The sequence below is a fragment of the Hippocampus comes genome, unplaced genomic scaffold (assembly GCF_001891065.2).
Source record: "Hippocampus comes isolate QL1 unplaced genomic scaffold, H_comes_QL1_v1.1 scaffold130, whole genome shotgun sequence".
In the NCBI taxonomy this organism is placed as follows: domain Eukaryota; kingdom Metazoa; phylum Chordata; class Actinopteri; order Syngnathiformes; family Syngnathidae; genus Hippocampus; species Hippocampus comes.
In genome coordinates this window covers 458,953-480,628 of record NW_017842057.1, presented here as the reverse complement: position 1 = coordinate 480,628, position 21,676 = coordinate 458,953, and the positions used below count along the sequence as shown (strand labels likewise).

The window sequence follows — 21,676 nt, the reverse complement described above, 5'->3', positions numbered from 1 at the left end:
TTGTCTTTTGCGTCTTCTCTGGTGAATTTGATGCTGTCGTCTAGATTATTTATGTGTTCGGTGAATCCCTCAACTTCCGTTGTTTTGATTTTGACAAAGGTGTCATCCACATATCTAAACCAATGGCTTGGTGGGGAACCTTTGTATGAAGACATTGCCAAATTTTCAAATTCTTCCATGTACAAGTTGGCCACAATGGGAGACACAGGGGATCCCATGGCACATCCAAAGACCTGGTGGTAAAACGTGTCCCTGAATTTGAAGTAAGTTGTGTTGAGGCATATTTCTAACAGTTCACAAATGTGTTCCGGCAACAGTTTAGTTCTTTCAGCTAGCGTTTTGTCATCTAAAAGTTTTCTTCTAACAGCCTCTACAGCCGTGGCTGTGGGCACCGAGGTGAACAGGGCTGTGACGTCGAAAGAAACAATTGTTTCGTCTTTCTCTACTTTTAAGTCCCTAATTTTGTTGACAAATTCACCTGTGTTTTCAACATTGTGTTTGCTCAGGCCCACAAGAGGCGACAATATTGAGGTTAAGTGTTTAGCTACATTATAAGTAACTAAGCCAAAGAATGAAAATGAGTTTTAAGACGAGTTTTCAAGATGAGAAAGCACTTGATGGTGATAGCATGAGTGAGGCAATAAAAAAATTAAAAATGATTAAAACGAAATGTACTGTATCTTTAAAATTATGTGACACCCCACTTGAATTAGATTTCTTCCATGTTATTATGGAAGACAACCTTCTTCAATTAGGAACTGTCCCCCCCCTACCTCCCGCCCCCCCAATCTGGTAAAGTTAGTGAGCAATAGTTATGTTTTTTATATGGTTTATTTCTTTATAATGGTTTGTGTTTTCACTTCTTTCTATATTATCTTTATTTTTTTAACACACACTGGTAAAACTTGAAAAAAAATTTAAAATATAACTTAATTTGGGGCCTGGAACTGATTAGCTGCATTTCCATTCATTTAAATGGGAAATATGACCTCAATTCATGAACATTTCAAGTTACGAACAGGCTCAAGGAACCAATTACATTCATAACTAGAGGTTCCACTGTCGCACAAATCAATCCTTAATTTGTCAGAAGGACACTTCATCATCATTTCCACATAAATTGAGGCAATAAATCTAAAATTGAACAAAGGATTGTTCATTTTGGATCCAACAACACTTGAATTATCCAAGTGATGTACTCTACTGTAGTCATTTACTGTCATGTAGTCGATTTACTGGAGTAGCACTTTTAGGCCATGCACCTGCAGGTGATGTGCCAAGGTGTTCAAATTAATTGATTGGAGCCAAAACAGGAGGTACACAGAACAGAAACACACATCACCTGAATGACAAAAACAATATTTAAAGTTATATTTACCGATCTGGCCTGCAAGCTCATTTTAGTTATTTATTTTCCTCCTGTAAATATTTTTGGGCCTGTACTTCACAGAAAAGTGGAGGCAAGATATCACGCCCACCGCCCAGCATGCTCAACGCCAGTGTAGCGTCAAGAGTGGTCCAATTGTGTGCATGGATGCAGGGCTGTGCAGAGGGTGGGGACAACGCGGGGGCGGGGGGGTTTGAACGTACTTTGACAAGATTGCGTCTGTCATTGTCACAAAAGAAAAACCTGACTTATCTTATTTTAAGGACGGGGGGGGGGGCACACAAACAGCAGCAAAAACTAATGGTCTCTTTGGGAACTTGGAACGTATAATCATGCCGTTACTTGTAAATAGGTCTGCCCAAATAACACAATATCACTCTGCCAACTCCTCTCCAATTGGAGGTTGTTTTCTGACGTCAGGGCACCGCCGCTCTCGAGTAGAACTTTCTCACGACAGAAGTCCTCTTGTCGCGGCGCTTCCTACCACCAGCAACGCTCCATTCTGTGGTCTCCGCTCCTCACCACATACACAATGAATGGGTTTGATGACAGCACGTTGCGCCCTGCTAAATGCAGTGTGAAAAGGGCTAATGGGATGTCATCTTGCAGGCTTATTTCATGTACAGTACCTTGTAATACACTGTTTTATTTTTACCATTTCAGCTCAGCGGTTAGTGCTCTGCGCTAGAGGTTGACATTTTTGGGGGAATTCAACGATTCATGGTAGTTAATTTTACCTTTAATCATGGGATACGGATGACACAGAATAAAAAATTCACGTGAGCAGACGAGAGTAGGATTATCCAGTATTAAAAAAACTCCCAAAAACCTCGGACAGATGCACAGCCATTTTTAATGTACGGTAGCTGACCTCCCAAATGGGAGCGATATGGCGGTGGGACCCATTCTGTACGGGAGCCAATTGAGAGTTGTTTTGACCAGGTGCGGGACAGGATAGGATCCATTTAAAAAAAATAATAAAAAAGTCCAGGACTGGGACAGTACGGGATTTTTTCAATGGGAATGGGATGGGAGTGAAAATCTATTCCTGTGTCACCCTCTACTCTGCGGTCCTGAGCCGGCGGTGCAGGTTCGATCCCCAAATTGGGTGTTTACCGCAAGAGGAAAACGCAAATGCTGAAAATCTGCTTATGTTTGAAAACCATCACACACATCCTGCCCCTGTCGATCCACCCAAAAAATTAGGGGGCATCAAAACTCGCCGTTCGCCCCGGGCATCTTCTGTGCTTTGCACACCCTTGCATGGGTGGAATTTTCCATCCATCCGTCCATCCAACGCGCTAACCACTGGACCACCAGGCCGCTAATTTCACACAAGCTGGCCAGGAGTCGAACCTCTCGTCTTCTGATCCATAGACGTGTTAGCCATTGCGCCACTAGCTCCACAGAATTTTCCTTCTTTTGGTATTCCTGCAGAAGAGCATACCTGGAAATGGGCGTTATCGCCGTTGAGGGCGTGAACACAGCCAACTAGCTGGCTGGTTAATGGAAGCGGCTCCTCTCATTCTTTATAAAGTCAGCGTGCTCGAGGCACACAGTCTTTGACATTGCGGAAGCAGAAATAGATTCCTTGGAGTCCATTCAAAAGATCGCAGTCCGCAAAGTATGTTTATAAGGAACACCAGGCAGACCTCCATGGATGGCCGATGTAAAGTTGGGAATCACAGAACACTGCCATGAAGTGAAAACCAACACACGCGTATGTGTCAATGTGTAAACCACCACCACCCTCCCCCATTGCTGTGCCACGGCCAAGTAGAGTGATTTTAAAACTACGAAGACGATAATAAGGAACGCAGTTAATTGAGTTCTACAATAATTCGGAGGGTTGAACTGAAGATGACATCCACCTCCCATATCCAAAGAGCATGCACCGTGATCAAATACACCAAAATCGCATTACACCACCTTTAGTCAACTTTCTTGTATAAAAGAAAATGCCCTTCGTCAGCAATATTTTCCAGTTGGTATACAGTCCATGACAATTTAGTTTATCCACTGATACAGTAGATATACTTACACTTCCGCAGTCTTGGCAGTTGTTCAGTCCCATACTTTCACTGGCCGTTTTAATTTCCATTGAGAAGTTTTCAAACTCCGGTTTGACCGTCCGAAGCAGCGTCACAGTGTTCAAATATGCATAGGCTTGCCTTGCTTCGTTGTCAAATTTGTCTCCTCTCCTCCATGACCCATTGCCTGAAACACAGTTTAGGAACATCCCGAAAACAAGCAACAATATGATGTATGTTTGACACATTTTGGATATTAAATTAATCACAAAAACGTGAACTGCGTGTATCAGTTAGACAGAATCTTAATGTCGGAGGCTTTACCATAAGAGGATGCATTGAAAAGTTCAATATTGAAGAACATGTGAGTGCCATTGGTCAGTCGACGCCTGTGTGCAGCAAGCATAATTTCTCGAATTTTTCTGGCTTCCATACACAAGATCACCACTGCAAGACAAAGAAACAAAGTATGATCAAAATTGTGTGGGGAGTCGATTCCAAATTGTAAGGGAGAGCGACTTCATCAGTTCTTGGTTTCTGGGTGTGCCACCAGCTACACTCATCAATTGCCACCGTTTAAAAATCACTCCGTTGCTTTCACGGGTGGCTGGCTGTGTCAAAAGTTGTCTTGTTGTGTGTTTGTGTTTTTGTACCGCTGTCTTTTGTTTTTAAGTGCATCAAATTAGAATCATTCGTTCACCCGTTTAGCCACTTAATTGATTTGTGTGGTCAAGTACTTTCGCAATAACTTTTAAAAAAAAAAATAAAATGGTCCAGGACTGGGACAGTACGGGATTTTTTCAATGGGAATGGGATGGGAGTGAAAATCTATTCCTGTGTCACCCTCTACTCTGCGGTCCTGAGCCGGCGGTGCAGGTTCGATCCCCAAATTGGGTGTTTACCGCAAGAGGAAAACGCAAATGCTGAAAATCTGCTTATGTTTGAAAACCATCACACACATCCTGCCCCTGTCGATCCACCCAAAAAATTAGGGGGCATCAAAACTCGCCGTTCGCCCCGGGCATCTTCTGTGCTTTGCACACCCTTGCATGGGTGGAATTTTCCATCCATCCGTCCATCCAACGCGCTAACCACTGGACCACCAGGCCGCTAATTTCACACAAGCTGGCCAGGAGTCGAACCTCTCGTCTTCTGATCCATAGACGTGTTAGCCATTGCGCCACTAGCTCCACAGAATTTTCCTTCTTTTGGTATTCCTGCAGAAGAGCATACCTGGAAATGGGCGTTATCGCCGTTGAGGGCGTGAACACAGCCAACTAGCTGGCTGGTTAATGGAAGCGGCTCCTCTCATTCTTTATAAAGTCAGCGTGCTCGAGGCACACAGTCTTTGACATTGCGGAAGCAGAAATAGATTCCTTGGAGTCCATTCAAAAGATCGCAGTCCGCAAAGTATGTTTATAAGGAACACCAGGCAGACCTCCATGGATGGCCGATGTAAAGTTGGGAATCACAGAACACTGCCATGAAGTGAAAACCAACACACGCGTATGTGTCAATGTGTAAACCACCACCACCCTCCCCCATTGCTGTGCCACGGCCAAGTAGAGTGATTTTAAAACTACGAAGACGATAATAAGGAACGCAGTTAATTGAGTTCTACAATAATTCGGAGGGTTGAACTGAAGATGACATCCACCTCCCATATCCAAAGAGCATGCACCGTGATCAAATACACCAAAATCGCATTACACCACCTTTAGTCAACTTTCTTGTATAAAAGAAAATGCCCTTCGTCTGCAATATTTTCCAGTTGGTATACAGTCCATGACAATTTAGTTTATCCACTGATACAGTAGATATACTTACACTTCCGCAGTCTTGGCAGTTGTTCAGTCCCATACTTTCACTGGCCGTTTTAATTTCCATTGAGAAGTTTTCAAACTCCGGTTTGACCGTCCGAAGCAGCGTCACAGTGTTCAAATATGCATAGGCTTGCCTTGCTTCGTTGTCAAATTTGTCTCCTCTCCTCCATGACCCATTGCCTGAAACACAGTTTAGGAACATCCCGAAAACAAGCAACAATATGATGTATGTTTGACACATTTTGGATATTAAATTAATCACAAAAACGTGAACTGCGTGTATCAGTTAGACAGAATCTTAATGTCGGAGGCTTTACCATAAGAGGATGCATTGAAAAGTTCAATATTGAAGAACATGTGAGTGCCATTGGTCAGTCGACGCCTGTGTGCAGCAAGCATAATTTCTCGAATTTTTCTGGCTTCCATACACAAGATCACCACTGCAAGACAAAGAAACAAAGTATGATCAAAATTGTGTGGGGAGTCGATTCCAAATTGTAAGGGAGAGCGACTTCATCAGTTCTTGGTTTCTGGGTGTGCCACCAGCTACACTCATCAATTGCCACCGTTTAAAAATCACTCCGTTGCTTTCACGGGTGGCTGGCTGTGTCAAAAGTTGTCTTGTTGTGTGTTTGTGTTTTTGTACCGCTGTCTTTTGTTTTTAAGTGCATCAAATTAGAATCATTCGTTCACCCGTTTAGCCACTTAATTGATTTGTGTGGTCAAGTACTTTCGCAATAACTACCATTGGTTCATTTGTTCATTTCATTTTTGCGTTGCACTAAGGCAGTCGGTTTCGGGAGTGTTTACTCCAATTTTTGTGTGAGTATTTGTGTTTAGACAAGTGAAACCGAATTACAGCGCCTCTAAGATTCATTTTTCAACTCCCACATTTATGTTACACTCTTTCTTGTTGCCAGTATAAGGAAGGGTTGTCATAACTGGGGGCTCGTCCGGGGTCTGAACCAGCCATGGAATTTGTGGGAGTAGGAATGGGTTTTTGTGGTGTGCTGTGATTTCTGTCAGGCACCACTTCAATTCTAGTTTGTTATTTTCAGGGGCCAATCTCGGAAAGAGTGGATTTTCTGGCGGGGGCTCCACGACTCAAGCCCGGCAAGTCGCAGAAGACAGCACAGGTTTTGATTTTCTTTTTGGGAGTTCTGTCGGACTTTATTTATTTATTTGTTTGTTTATTTATTAATTAATTTATTTGGTGTGTTGGGCATTTGGTTGTATTTTGTTTTTGCAAACCTTTATTTTGGTTTGAATATTAAATGGAGGAGCGGGGTATATTTGTTTTTTTAAATGTGCCACTTAAAAATAATTCGGAAGTAATCTCATTCTTTTTTGCAAACTACAACTCATGTGCTGTACACAACAGAGCAGGCATTTTAATTTCAAAATAAGAATGTAAAGGTTTGATGGTGCCAAGGCCTGGCGCAGTTGTTGCAAATAAAGGATTTGAAACTAAATATGAAGTGGTCTACTTGTAATCAATTGTAATTTGTAAGCCTGTGCATCCAGAAAATTTTCTCGCCGCTTCACTTTTTCTTTATTTTGTTAGATTGCAGCCCTAATCCAAAATAAACAATTTTTCCTTTCACAATTGTACTTACAACACCTCATAATGACAATGTGAGTGTATTTAGGGATGCAACAGCGACAGTCACTGGGAGACTACCGGTATTTAGATTTGAGAGAAAAATGAATGCAGCAATGGACAGAGACGTCCTGAATAAAAACCTGCTCCACAGCGCTCTTGACCTCAGACTTAGCTCATCTTTCAGCAGGACAACTACCCTAAGCACACGACAAATATATCAAAAAGGTGTCTTCAGGACAACTCTCTGAATGTCCTCTAGTGGCCTTGCAAGAGCCCAGACCAGAATCCGACTGAATATCTCTGAAGAGATCTGAAAATGGCTGTGCACCAATGGTGTGCATCCAACCTGATGGAGCTTGAGAAGTGCTGCGAAGAACAATGGGCAAAATGTGGCGTTATTAAAAAAAACAAAAAAAAAACAAAACCCCACCCCCAAAAAATAACCTTGAGGCTGTAATTTTACCAATTTTAATGGAATCATGGTTTCTGAATTTAATGTGTTCCGTTCACACACCAAAACGTTCAAAAATTGGGGTAATGTTCCCCCATCAAAATGAATGAAAATGTAATTAAACTGTTCCAGCCCCACAACAAACTCATATTTCCCTTATTTTTCTAGTTGTGTGGTTAAAAATAGAGACAGCACAATGTAGAAATGAGTCAAAACACACTTTTATTATGAAGAAATACCACATTGTGTTTGCTAGCAAATAACTGTGCCAAGTTTTAGCCTTTCTGTTTACATTCACCATGACGATCTGTTGGCCCAAAATGGCCACTGCATCCCACAATGCAACACAAAGTTTGTGTTGTACAGTGGTCAAAGATGGAACCTTTTCTCGCTGCGGTTAACACTGACTGCTTTACACGGGTGCAACCTTGAGCCTGCAAGCTTGCCATTGCTGGCTAGTGTCACCTCCTTTCACAGAGAGAGAGCCATTGAGGGCTGCCAACTTCACCTTGCTGCATCCACCGAAGTGCAAGTTTTTTTTTTGTTTGTTTTGTTTTGTTTTACGGTACTTGTCTCTTTGCTTGTTTGTACCTATGTTTAGCATAATTGGGGTTCTATAAAAATGTGGTTTGTCAATCTAATATTCATAATCCTAATCACAAACATGAACACCACTGCCATGTTGAGCAATTTCTTTCTTTTTTGAAAGTACTGTAATGTATTCAGGTTTACGAAAAACACTATTGCTAGCAAGCTTTGCTTTCTTTTGCACCTACCTTCCTGTGGGCTAATTTAGAGCAAAAAAAAAAAAAGACATGCAATGGCGTCGGTGTGAGAAACAGACAACTGAGCCTTCCACGCATTCAATCTACGATACTGACTGGTCATTAGAGTGCTTTGGTTAGGAGGAAGGCATATGTTGTACTGAGAGTTGGAACGTTAAATGTCAGTCGAGAGCTGGCCGATGTGATGAGGAGGAAAAGGGTGTGCGGGTTGTTGGGTTCAAACTGTTTTATCACTGTCTGGATAGAGAGAGGAATGGTGCAAGCTTGATTCTGACAGAAAAGTATGTAAAGAATGTTACCGAGGGGAAATGAAACTCAGAAAGGGTGATGGTTGTCAAGCCAGAAACTGAACACATCATCATGAATTTTGTGAGTGGTGATGCCCCACAGTTGGGACGGGAAGGAGACATTTTGGAGTAAGTTGGATCAGGAGATAGAGAGTATTCTTCAAGGGCAGAGACTGTTGATTGGAGGAGACGTCATTGAGCATGTTGGTGAAGGGCATCAAGGCTAGGAGGTGGTGGGTAGGTTTAGTATGAAGGAAAGGAGCTTGGAAAGGCAAATGCTCGTGAATTTTGCTCTGTACAGCTGTGGTGAGTACCTCAATTGTCAAAAGAGAGACAAATAACTGACAAGAGCGGATGCAGGTGCACAGAGGTGGCATTGATTATATGTAGAAAATGCAAGACGAGAGAGATTTGAGATGGAAAGGTGGTGGCAGGAGAGCATAAGAAGAGAAAAAAGGGGTTCAAGTATTCACCAAAAGTATAAATGAATTACATTTTGCAATAAGGTTATAATTTAACAAAATGTGTGTGTGTGTGTGTGTGTGTGTGTGTGTGTGTGTGTGTGTGTGTGTGTTGGGTGGAGGTGGGGTGAAGCACTGTGGATGCATTTTGGATTCAGTGTATCTGTTCCAGTTCTGGAACACACTTTGTTCCAAACAATGCTATCTATCTATGCTATTTTGAAAATAAAACCTGGAATGTTGATATCTAGTCCAATAGTCATTTTTCAATGTCAAATGAATGTAAGAGTTGGTACAAATGGTATTCCAGAATTCAAGACCCCTCTCAATGATTCACTGACTTGCTCCTAGATCATCATAATATACTGTAATTGTTTCTGAATGGGTACATACTAAAAACCTGGATAGTTTTATCCACCCAAGTGTGGGGTTATGAAATGTTTTACCCATTTTGGGTTACTTTTGAGCTGAGTCAAAATCCCTAAATCCAATAGGGTTTAATTGATTTACTGCGCCGCTGAGTTAAAAAGCTTTGGTGTGATTGTGAGTACAAATGTTTTTTTTTTCCACCTGGCATCCACTCAGCAGATGGGTTGTTTTGCTTCAAATCACATCAACAGATTTCCATCCACCCAACTTCAATTTCCACACCTGGCCAGTGCAGTCTTCGCGAGTAGGGCACGCATTACCACTGGGAGAACGTATCCTCTTGGCAAGGTAAGTGAATGATTTTTTTTAATACATAAAAATTTGGCCGTGGTCCTCACATGAGCACCAGAGGTTGTTGTTTCAAACAGAATTTTTTTCCCCAACTCACCAACCACTTGGACGACCTTAAAGACTTGTGGCACATTTGGGCAAGGTTAATTTTTAATGTGTCGTTATGTAATTTTAATAGAACTGAATAAACTTGTTTTCAGTTTTCACTTTTTATTTCCTAATTACAACAGGCTACCAGGGCTACACAATGTCAGGTTATAAAAACAATAAAATACACTGTTTCAGAAAAATACATTCAATTCATATTTAACACAAATGAATTGCACGGCCCATTCAAAAAAAAAACATTTGCCCACCTCTTATTTGCAAAATGGGACCCTGTGGCCAATCTTTTTTTTGACCAAGGACCGCAAGGACATATTCTGATGCATTATCGGACATGGATAGCAACGCCTAACTTCACTTTTATTTTGAAGTTGATCCTCGGGAGCAATCGTGGCGGCCGACTTGACTTCAGATTAAGGCTGCGGAGCCTGAGCTAACAGACTCAAATGCATTATTCCAGTGCGCAAAAGCAAGGTGACGGATTTGAACGGAAGCACAATATTCAATTTGGAGTGTTCATGCGCACCGGCACACCACTTATGTGCAACCATGTGTATCCATCCATCCATGATCACAGTACCCTGCTGGTTGTCATTTCTTAGCTGCTGAGTGATCAATGTATATGTTTGTATGTGTGTAAGTGTTGCTTAAAAAAATGAAATATATATTTTTTGGAGTGCGTGACAGCTTATGTTGATGAAGCCATCCTGCACAAAATGTCTGACAAAGGACAATTCTGGTTTTGAAATGCTGAGAAGTTTCTCTCCAAATAAATTGAAGCAGGTAATTCCTCAACTCCTATGAGGTTGACAGCTCAATGCAAAGTTTTAGGTTTGCACAGGATGCAGCTACATTGTCACTGCTCAGCCATTTTTCCTGAATTGAGCAAACACAAAGTGGGCGGGACCTAGAATAATCACAACGATGCCATATTCAAATCAGCTTGTTTTTGCAGGCCTTTTTTCTTTTTAAGGCTATTGCACAAATAAACTAAATAGATGTCAAACTTGCACCATGCCACAGAATCATTTTGACCTATGTTAACACTTTTAGGGACAGTGTTTACTACAGTGGACAGTTTATCATATTATCAGGTTACAGGGTGCATGAAAGGGTTCAGCATCAAACAGTTTCTATTTTTTGAAGTATAAACCTTTTTTTTTGGTGTGCCATTTAATAAATATTAAATAAATAACGAAATATATGAACAAATAAATAAATCAATTCGAAAAAGACACAAACAAGCCAAGTTATGGAAAACCCTCACACCCAGAGCATTAATAAGGAAGATTCAGACTCTGGCTGGAACATTCCTCACAACTCTGTCACTTAAACACACCTCCTGAAATATGCCTTGAGTCAGTGGGACAAACTTCACCTCAGTCCTGCCAGCACTACAGCACCTTTAATTACACTGAGCTCTCCACACACAGCTCGCCCTGTGTATGCTCTGTAAGGTATTCCATGGGTCAACTCTGGCAACCGGCAATCATTCAAAACTTTCAGATTTTCATTTTACTGGAGCATCAATACTAGTTCGAAGCTGTCTCGACTGGCTGCACATGGTGCACCAATTGACTGTGAATGAGAGATTTCAAGTGCCGGGTTGGCTTCGAACTTGTAACACAAGAGTTTATTGATATAAAGGACTGTTGTACCAATTTGTAATATCATTAGTCCTAAAACAAGGATGTACAGTGTGTTGCTGAATTCCAAATGAACAGAGGACAGAAAAGACATTTAAGCGGTGCAAAGCTTTTAAATTATTCCGTCTCAGTTAGTGTTGACCGAATGACTGCTGGGTAAGTTGAGTGATGCATTTCCTGTTTATCGTTACTGTATGTGCAGAATGATATTGCTGTCTTTGGCCTGCTAGGCAGTACCATGCAAGTTATGGGGTTTACCATGAAAGTAAGCTACTGATTTTACCTTCGCAAGATTTCCTACAGAACGTATATTGGAGTGCAGATTCTGGAGTTGTAACATCAGAGGGGAGTGCGACAATATGTGTTTGCTCCATCTTTTGACTTTTATTCATTGTTAAATAATACAACTGCAATCAGGAAGCGTTACTTAGAACACAGCAGTACTCATAAGTTTGACAATTACAAAATAAAGTTCCAATGTTCAATGCGAATGTTTGCACAAATTACTGTATGTTTTATTTAAAATGCGAGGCCGCGTGCAGATAAGGAAGTGACTGGGGAATGTCTTATGTGTCTTGCACAGACATATATATATATATATATATAAACTGATGGTGTAGTGGTACATTCGCCGGACTTGTGTGTGGGCAGCGTGGGATCGGTTCCCACGGTGTGAATGTGGGTGTGAATGCTTGTGCACCTCTATTTGTGCCCTGCAACTGACTGGTGACCAGTTCAGATTGTAGTCCGCCGGTGAGCAAATGGTTAGCACGTCCGCCTCACAGTGCAGGTCCAGGATACGATCCTGGGCCCCCGACCTTCCTATGTGTGGAGTTTGCATGTTCTCCTCGTGCCCGTGTGGGTTTTCTCCAAGTACTTAGTTTTACTACCACATTGCAAAAACATGCATGGTCAGTTGAGTGAACACTCTAAATTGTCCCTGGGTGTGCTTGTGAGTCATGTGTCCTGTGATTTGCTGGCAAACAGTTCAAGGTGGACCCCAAATACTGCTCGAAGACAACTGAGGTCAGCTCCACGGCGCCTATGAGCCTCATGAGGATAAGCGGTTCAGATAATGGATGGGTGGATGTGTGTGTGTGTATGTGTGTGTATATATATATATATCTATATATATATATATATATATATATATATATCTCACACAATTATGGAGCAGTAGGTGGAGAACTCCAGCCAATTGCAGGGAACACAGACAAACAACCATTCACACCAACCCATCACACCTAGGGATAATTTAGAGATGTACAGTGTCCCATTAACCTAAATTTACATTTGTGTTTTTTTTTTAAATATGTTGGAAGATGAGTGTTGAAAACGTGCAAAGACAGATCAATTTAGAACTGAAATGCTGAGATACTGTGAAACTCTTTCACCCTCTCAGTTGTCACCGTCTTTTTAAATTTAGCTATTTTGGGGGGTATGGAGTGGCAGGGTAAAACGAGGACGACCTAATGCAACCAAGGAACAGGATGAGCCCCTTCTATATAACTGTCCTAATTTCTGTGGCCATTTGGCGTCGCTTCTTTGGTAATAACAACTTGGCCCAATTCTACCACTGCAACACGCAGTTAGCTATTAAGCTATGCCCACAACTCGAAAATATACATTTTTCCTTAAGTGTTATGTGTTTTTCTTTAATTGAGCCACAATGTTTCTGCGGTGTGGAATGAGCAGTGCATGCCGGAAGATAGTAGAGAAACAGGCAGCACCACTGCCACAAAAACACGTGATGTTGCAGCTAACTACACACCAGTGTGACTCGGAGATTATTATACTGGTTAGCCACATTGGCTAAAGGTTTTCATGACCCAGTGATATTGCTTTAATGGTGTAGATTAATAATGTTTGTGCTGGTGATATGAAGAGAAAAATACACTTAAAGTAGACAAAAAGGCATGTGTGCTTGGATCAATCATAAAATCTCATGTTGTGGTTTGCTCTCAGAGTTTGTGACATCTACTTGCAAAGGGAGATTCAGAAAGGAGATGAACTAACACTACTATGTTTGTAGTCTCCCGTTTCTGAAAGACAAATCAGCTGCTTATGCAACACCTCAGCAGCTGATCTATTATTATGTTATTATGCAATGAGAGAAATACATATTAACACACGGCGGTAACGGTGCACTCCACTACTTGTTAGAGAATAAAAAAAAAAAACTCCCTCCTATTACGGTATTTGTCACGCAAAGCATCAGTCAAATTAAACACATAAAATTGGTCCCATGAAAACCAATTCAAGCTAGCTATTTCCATGAATGTATAAAGCCCCGCTGGACACCTGGACAGATTGTAAAAATGTGGTTATGTCTGAGCAAAAGGGGACGTTTGGTCACCTAGCCTATTGATGCTTATGAACTGCAATCTCCTGGGTGACGACACTATGACAAGCCTTAAATTTCACACCACAGATCTGATTGTGATTTGAGAGAACTCAACTCACTGATACGGCTTTTGGAGCCTATCTCAGCCATGAAATAATCAGCTCATCAGCAAGCTCTTCAGAAGCCTAATATCTTGATATTGTTCATTTGAATCAGGTGTGTTTTATCGTAGAAAGTCTATTTGAGGACTGGGTGGGGATGGTTAGTCACAGTTGACTAACCATCCCCACCCAGTCCTCAAATAGGCCACGCTCAGCTTTTTAGCGCAGAGCAATTTCCCGGAGTCTTCACGGAGACTTCAGAGTTGTCTACCGCTGACGAAGCTTCTGTGAGAGAAGCGAAACGTCCTTTTTTGTTTTTCACCCACAGGTACAGATGACGACTGACGGAACCCTTTCTACGATGGAACGTTCCTGTACGACTGAGAGCCTCCACAAGAATCAGGTGTGTTGCAACAGGGAGAGATGGAAAACATGCAGGATGGTGGCCCTCCAGGACCTGAGTTTGACACCAATGAGGAAGAAGAAGAAGAAGAAGACGAAGAAGAAGAAGAAGTAGAAGAAGAAGAAGAAGAAGAAGAGCGCTACTTGGATTGGACTTTACCCTTGGCGGAAATGTACAACTGGATCCTGATTCAGCTAAGCCATTTTTAACTTCAAATTAAAACTTTTGAGTGTTTTAGGAGTTAAAACTGCTGGAGGTAGTCACCAGCTGACGTAGATCAGGAGTCATCAACCTTTTTCAAACTCAGAAACTCTTTTTGGGGAATGATTAATGCAAAGGGCTACCACACACTTTTCTGAAATAATACATTTTGTCATGTTTTGGTTTGTGACCAACAGGTGGCACTGTAGGGCTTTTCCCTGCAGCTGCACACCTGTTGGTCGTTAGGTAATTAGTGGCTTTAAAAGGACTCCCAGCCCGAGCACTCATTGTCGGATCATTGTTTGCTCTTGGCTACGGTCATGTTTGTTTGTTGCCGTTTGTCTGCTGCTGTCAGGTTTGTTTAGGTCATGTTTTGGTCACGGTTCTGTTTTAGCTTCAGTTGTGATTTTTGTTTGCTACTTTGGACTATATTTGTTTTGGATTTAGTTTTCTCTGTTTCAATACACTTAAAGTACAACCTGCTCCTCCCTCCTGCCTGCTTTTTGGGGTCCACCACGCAAACGTGACACATTTGCTCAAATAAGGTACATGTGTTATGGATTTTCTCCGGGTACTCCAGTTTCCTCCCACATTCCAAAAACACGCATGGCAGGTTGATTGAGTGCACTAAATAAAAATCCGTAGGTGTGAGTGTGAGCGTGTATGGTTGTTTGTGTGCCCTGCCATTAGCTAGCAACCAGTTTAGGATGTACCACGCCTAGTACCCGAAGACAGCTGGCATCGGCTCCTGCATGCCCGCATGCCTCGTGAGGATAAAGCAATTGGATAATGGATGGATATTGTCTTTGCTTCCCACATTAGCAAATCTAAATGTAGAAGTTGAATATTTAATTTCGTTCCACTCTCAAGTTCTCTATGTAGTCCAAAATTTGAGTATGTCGAACTCAGGGTGTCGGAACTTATTCATTTGTCAAACAGCAACCATGGGAATTCGCTCATCCACTCGACGTGCTTTGTGAACTCAGGACTTTGTGAAGTCTCGAGTCTCACCACCTGTGAGAGGGGACAAAAAGGTCGGGTGCAATGTGAGCTTGTCGGCAGCCGAAGGCAGGGACCTTGGCAGTCTGATCCTCAGCTCCAGAAGCTCTCTCACAGGGAAAAAGTCCGAGCTGGTGTGAGAGGTTGAGAAACTACGACTACATATACTGTAGTCAACCTCTCATCGACACAGTGCCCGGGCTGTGGTTCCAGTCCTCTTCAGAGGACTTGTTTTTGTTTGGTGTGTTGTGCCTTGTTGTATTGTTTTGTCATATTTGTCAGCAACTCCCTAGTGTGTCTTCGGGACCACTGCCTCTTGATTAGTGCAGCCAAATTAGTTCCTCGCCATAACCATCATCTATCCAGTTCATTCGTGTGTTGAGGAACTTCACCATAATTCGTTTTGGTTCATTCATTTCCAATATTTATTCGGGCTTCATTCAGGCAGTGGGAATTCGGGAATGTTTATTCCAACCTCGTCCTATTGTGTTGCTTGTCCTCCCCCCGTGATAGTACTCGCATGTCCCCCCGTGATAGTACTCGTTTTTCTTCCCCTGTACTAATACTTGCTTGGCCCCACCGTGATAGGATTTTTTTTAAATCCCAAAGTTCTTTTCTCTGATTAGGGGTCCTTGGCTGACAAAATATTTCACAGGGTCCATCCATCCATCCATCCATCCATCCATCGATCCATCCATCCATCATCCATCCATCCATCCATTTTTAACGCTGCTAATCCGGAACAAGGTTGCGGGCGGGTGCTGGAGCCTATAACAGCTGACTGTGGGCAAAAGGCACACTAAACCCTGAACTGGTCACCAGTCAGTTGCACAGCACATATTGAGACGAACAACCATTCACACACAAGTCAGGCGAGTGTACCACTACACCATCAGCGACTCCGACAGGAAGCGTCATTGAAAAACAGTTGAGAACCACTAAGTCAAGGAATACTGAAAATGGTGAGTGAATTTCTCTCGATTTATAAGTTGTAGATCTTTATTTTTTGATAAAACATTAAGATACAATTGTCTGGCAACTAGTTGAAGTTGTACCCCTCCTATGGCCCGAAGGCAGCTCGGATAGGCTCCAGCACGCCCGTGACCCTCGTGAGGATAAGCGGATCAGACAATGAATGGATGAAATAAACAATACGATTAATAAAGGTAAATGTAAATTGAACTTTGATTTTATGTAATGTTTTGAGTTCTGTGTACTTGCAGTGTAGGACTGGCTACTAGCCAGGATCTGAACCAATCTAAATTGTGACCACTTATGCCCAGAAGGTGCTGTAACCGAGGCAGTAAGATCATGTTTTCCATCGTGTTAAATGTCACAGTGAGGTTCAGTGGGACAAAATATACGCATACTCCAAAGTTATTTTCCAGGAAAATGTCCTTGAAAACTCGAAGGTCAACTCTGTCTTTTGCATTTGCAATTGCATCTGCATGTGCATTTTAAACCCACAGTGGAAGACATTTTCATCCAGGAAAGCCTTGAACTGCGTGCGCATGACTTTTTTCCAGGACTTTGACATCAGAGGTAACTTTGGGTGTAAAATTTGCAAGCCCGCTATGATCAAGGTTAAGTTTCTTAACTCATTTAACACACAAGACGGGTATATACATCTATACCTCTCCAAAAACTTAGTCCTTGCCAAGCCAGTTACTTATAGAGATGTCTCTTATGTTTGTATTAAATGTGACTTCACACTGCAACAATAAAATATACATGTGCAATTGCATGTAGAATTGGTGTGGATCATTTGGCTGGCAGCCAAAAACATCCCCTTCCAGCAACCACTGAACACTGCTGCACAGCTGACTCTGATCAGCCAGCTGACTTCCTATAGCGGCTCATAACCGACGAGCTGCCATCACTAAAAAGGCCACACCACAATGAAAATGCCGGGTCTGCTTGCGGCAAGGCAAGCGCAGTTAAAACTAAAATGTGGTGTGAAACAAGTAAATTGTTTTATTTTGGACAAGTACTACACACACACACACACACACACACACACACACACAAAACTGTGTGTGCAATTTATAGGGTGGAAGGAAAGGATGCATTGCAAGCAGGTCGCAAGATGATGAATGGAAGGAAACCCTGCAGGTTGTTGCTGTGGCATATTAACTGCGCAGCAATTCATTCATTTTATTTTTTTTCCCCCCACTCTGCCCATCCAGGCCAGTCTGATGGCCAGTCCATGCCTGATACTGGGGCACAGCTCATTGTTACTGGGGCAAGTGCCCCACTAAGCGCAACAGCTCTGATCACAAGCTGCAATTGCAGACTGCTGAGCGCTAACAACTTCCAGTGACGCAGGTCACGCGCCACCGTAGGTTAAAGATTTACCTGGTTTATTTTATTTTATTTTTTTAATACTTTTTGTGAAAATGAGACTGATAGGATGATTAGGGTGCAGTGTACATTAACATAAAACAATATATTACTGACATGCACAAAGACACACAAATGGTTTGTTTTTTTTTCCTCCTCTACGCCCCTCGCGATCGAATTCGGACCAGTCCGCGATCTACTAGTCGATCGCGATCGATGTAATGGGCACCCATTTAAAGCATTAATCTGATGCATTTTAAGAGAAAAATTAAAAAAAACAAAGAGACAGACAAAGCTTGGATGGAGTGATAGAGTATATTTGCTTGCTTGTTTTTGGTAAAATGTGTGAAATGGGAAATAAAACGGGACACATTGAGCTTATGAAGGCAACATTTGTAGGGGTATCTTCACACACCACCTCACTCACTTCGCCTCCATCTCACTCACACACACACACACACACACACACACACACACACACACACACACACACACACACACACACACACTAATTATGATATGACACTTATGGAATTTAAACAGTGAATCTGTGTGTGATTTGGAAAGGAAGTGGAACTCACATTAGCGGTGAGGTAGCATGCAACCAGCGCCACCAAAGCACGGCACCAGAGGACTCTTGACAGACAAGTCAAAGCTCAAACTCTTCTTTGCAAATGTTATTTAAACCCTTTCATGCACCAATAATGACAACCTGTATCTTGTTCACATGATGTCTACTGTGGCAACCGCTGTCCCTGAAATAACATTGCTTCAGTTCAGTTCCTGCAACTCCCCTTGACAGTAGAATCAGAACCATTTGCTCAGAACGACTGCGGGATTGGAGTCAGGTGGTCCATTGAGCTACTCTACATTATGACAATTTATCCACTTGTTGCAGTGAGGGCTGTTTTTTATTTTATTTTTTTAACTCGTCTCTTGCCAGACACGCAAACATGTTTGAAGTTCCATGACAAATTCTGGTAGACCTTCACGTCTCACCCATAACCCAAAAAAATTAATCGCTCCACCATTCAAGTAGGTTACCTATTTTGGTGTCAAAATTCTGAATTTTGCTGACAAGTGGGTATATTTTCATGCCTGTCAAAGGAAACCGATGGTGCTTAAATTCCACTTTGATGTCTTTTTCACTTATGGCCCAACAAAGGTACCAAGCCTGATAATATTGCTCTCATATTGGGATCATATTCTCTAAATGTAAACGGTTATAAGCCATTTGACTTTTTTATTTTTTAATGGCCGAAGGTGTTTTATAAAATAAATAAACACAAAAGTTCTATTTGTTGTGTTTTTTTTAAGGCTGATTCGAAAAAAACGATCTGATCCATGACTCAAAACTGTGATACGATTCAAAACTGGAGTTTTTTTTTTAATCTATTGCACCCTTAATTAGAGGTATGAATCTCTCCAATCAAAGACAATTCCGTATATATCTCTACAAGGGGTGATTCGATTCTGTGGGATTACAATACTACTCAGTATAGTATAGATCAGTTTGTGAAGGCATTGACTACATTTTACTCTTAAAAGACAATTCAAAGGGGAATAAAATATTCACTGTAAACCACTAAAGCGGGAGTAAATCAAATCAGAATGGATCAAAGTAGCACATTAAGCTCTTACCATTGCAAAATGAGGTATAACTTCTGTTCTCATCAAATAAATGTTGGTTGAAATAGTTTTGAGTACAATTAATCCACTTTACTTTGGGTCAAATTGAATATTTTACTTCCAAGTGTAAATCTCACTCGGCTTAGACTGGAAACAAATATAGTCCTTTTAGAATAAAATGCACAAAATATACTGTGAAATAATAATAAAAAATGTAGTTAGATAGCGTCACAATTGTTGAGGTCTAGATATGTATTTTTCTTTTTTTCAAGAAAGAATTGGTGCATTACCTTGAGTGTCATATATGCTTTGGATGATGTCGTCAGTGTCCAGCGGGTCATCATGGGAAAAAGGATACGTTTTAATGGTTAGGTCAGTCATCAGATGATATATCCCCTCCACAGTGAAGTAACAGTTCCGCTCCTCCTTGTCGTCTTCATAGATCAGGAAGGCGGTCTTCCATGAAAAGTGCTTGAAAATTGCGCTGAAGGTTTCTGCCATCTTTACATAGGATGGTGCGATGCGCGTGAGGTGGGAGAATTCGGTGTTTTTGTTGCTAAAACCTGCGGCCAAGGCACCTGCTGAGATCACCGGAATATTCCAGTGTGACGCCAGTCTCACCACGGCTGCCGCTTCGTACTCGCATACTGGACCCAAAATCAGATCGGGCTTCTTCACACACGCCCTGTCCACCAAGTGGAAGAGCGCATCATTGACACAATTGGAATTCTCAAAGTGGATGTTGAAATGGAAGTCGGAGTAGGGGGCTCCGGCAGTCTTCAGCTTCAACTGAGCATAACGAATCGCCGGGGCGACCCTCGCGTATGAAAAAAGATAAGTGTCATTTTTGGGCAAAAATACCACCACATCTATTTCATCGCTCATGGTATTGGTCAGAGCTTGGTGAGAGAAGAGAAAAAAGTACACCCCCAGCGTGCTGAAAAGTGACATGCTGCGACGTATGCCTTCAAGTCGCAAGTCTGTGAAACAAAAATTGTTGGCTCAACCGCTTTCCCCTCAAGGCTCCAGTTGCCAGTGCACTTGCAGACGCAAACTAAAAGAACCACGGTGACGAAATACAGTAGTTCAGTTATAATTTACTCTTCAAAAAAATCTTCCAAAGTGCGTGTTTTATTTTGAATTTAGATGTCCATCGAGAACTCTTCAACCTGTTTTCAAATGATCTTCTCTCCACTCTTTCCTTGCCCGATTACTCAGACAGTGGTCACCATGCACTCACGCTGACTGTGGCCTGGAGTTTTGAAGCATCGTCTTGGGCTCCGTCGTGCGTCATTGGAACGCTCCCCACCTCCTTCTTAAAGCTACAAGGCAGTAGTGCCCAGTCAACCTGGCAAAACCTGTATTCAGTACTGTTAGAATTGTGTGTGTGTGTGTGTGTGTGTGGGGGGTTCTCTCCTTATTCGACTGTTAGCCTTCCTGTTAAAATATGTGGTGGCTAACAGTTGATTATTATATTAATTAATAGATATTTAATTTTGCATTTTTGTGTATTTTCTTAATATCAAACTTAATCTGTGAAGTATTCTTAAAACCGAATGATCAAAATGTGTCCAACCTCACACGCACACACACACACACACACACACACACACACACACATACACACACACGCACACACACACACACACACACACACACACGCGCGCGCGCACGCAATCAAGTATTGTATGTCATGATTTATTTAGTTATGAATGAATATACAGGTTTACAAATGGGGCAGTGGTATTGTGGGAGGGTGTAATTTAATACATTTTGTTTTGTGTCATGTTGCGTGATGGTAATGGACACAAAGTGTAAAGGGAGCTGATGAGTGGACAAAAAGGATCCGGATGACAAAAACAGGTGGAAATAAAACCAAACAAGGAAGACAAATGCACATGAGGAAACAAAACTATGAAAAAAAAACTAAACAGAATCATGACAATCAGGGGCGTCACTAGGTTTCAAGAACAAGGGGGGCTTAGCCCCAAGGGGAATGCAACAAAGAGTCGCTTGCATGTCGCCGTTTTGGATCCAATGACAGAAAATAGCGGTGCGGATACATCTATTTCGTCGTATCGAGCGGGACTTACTTGATTTAGTGCTACTGCGGGCTTCCGTATCGTCTCCCCCTCCCTCCCTGTGCTCTGCGACTTCAAGTAACTGCGCCACCTGGCGTTTAAATGCCTGTATTACAAGTCCAAATGAAATTAATGCAATAATTTACATCGAACCATAATTATGTACTGTACCAACCTTCGGCGGGCCGGATGAAAAAGACCAACGGGCCGGATCCGGCCCGCGGGCCGTAGTTTGCCCATGTCTGTGATAGACTCACCTGTCCAGCAGAGCCCCCCCCCG

At 42.0% G+C, this 21,676-nt stretch overlaps 1 protein-coding gene across 1 annotated transcript in view; it reads right to left on the bottom strand.

Annotated features, from left to right (window-relative positions):
* The window catches only part of npr3 (natriuretic peptide receptor 3), a 29,400-nt gene extending 8,726 nt beyond the window's left edge, over positions 1-20,674 (bottom strand). Inside the window, exons 1-3 of the mRNA XM_019861019.1 lie at positions 19,606-20,674; positions 5,558-5,680; positions 5,245-5,420 (exon numbers count right to left, since the gene is read on the bottom strand). Of these exons, the coding sequence (XP_019716578.1) occupies positions 5,245-5,420; positions 5,558-5,680; positions 19,606-20,266 (960 nt within the window). The 5' untranslated portion in view covers positions 20,267-20,674. The remainder of the gene's footprint in view (positions 1-5,244; positions 5,421-5,557; positions 5,681-19,605) is intronic.
* Between the last annotated feature and the right edge of the window lie 1,002 nt (positions 20,675-21,676).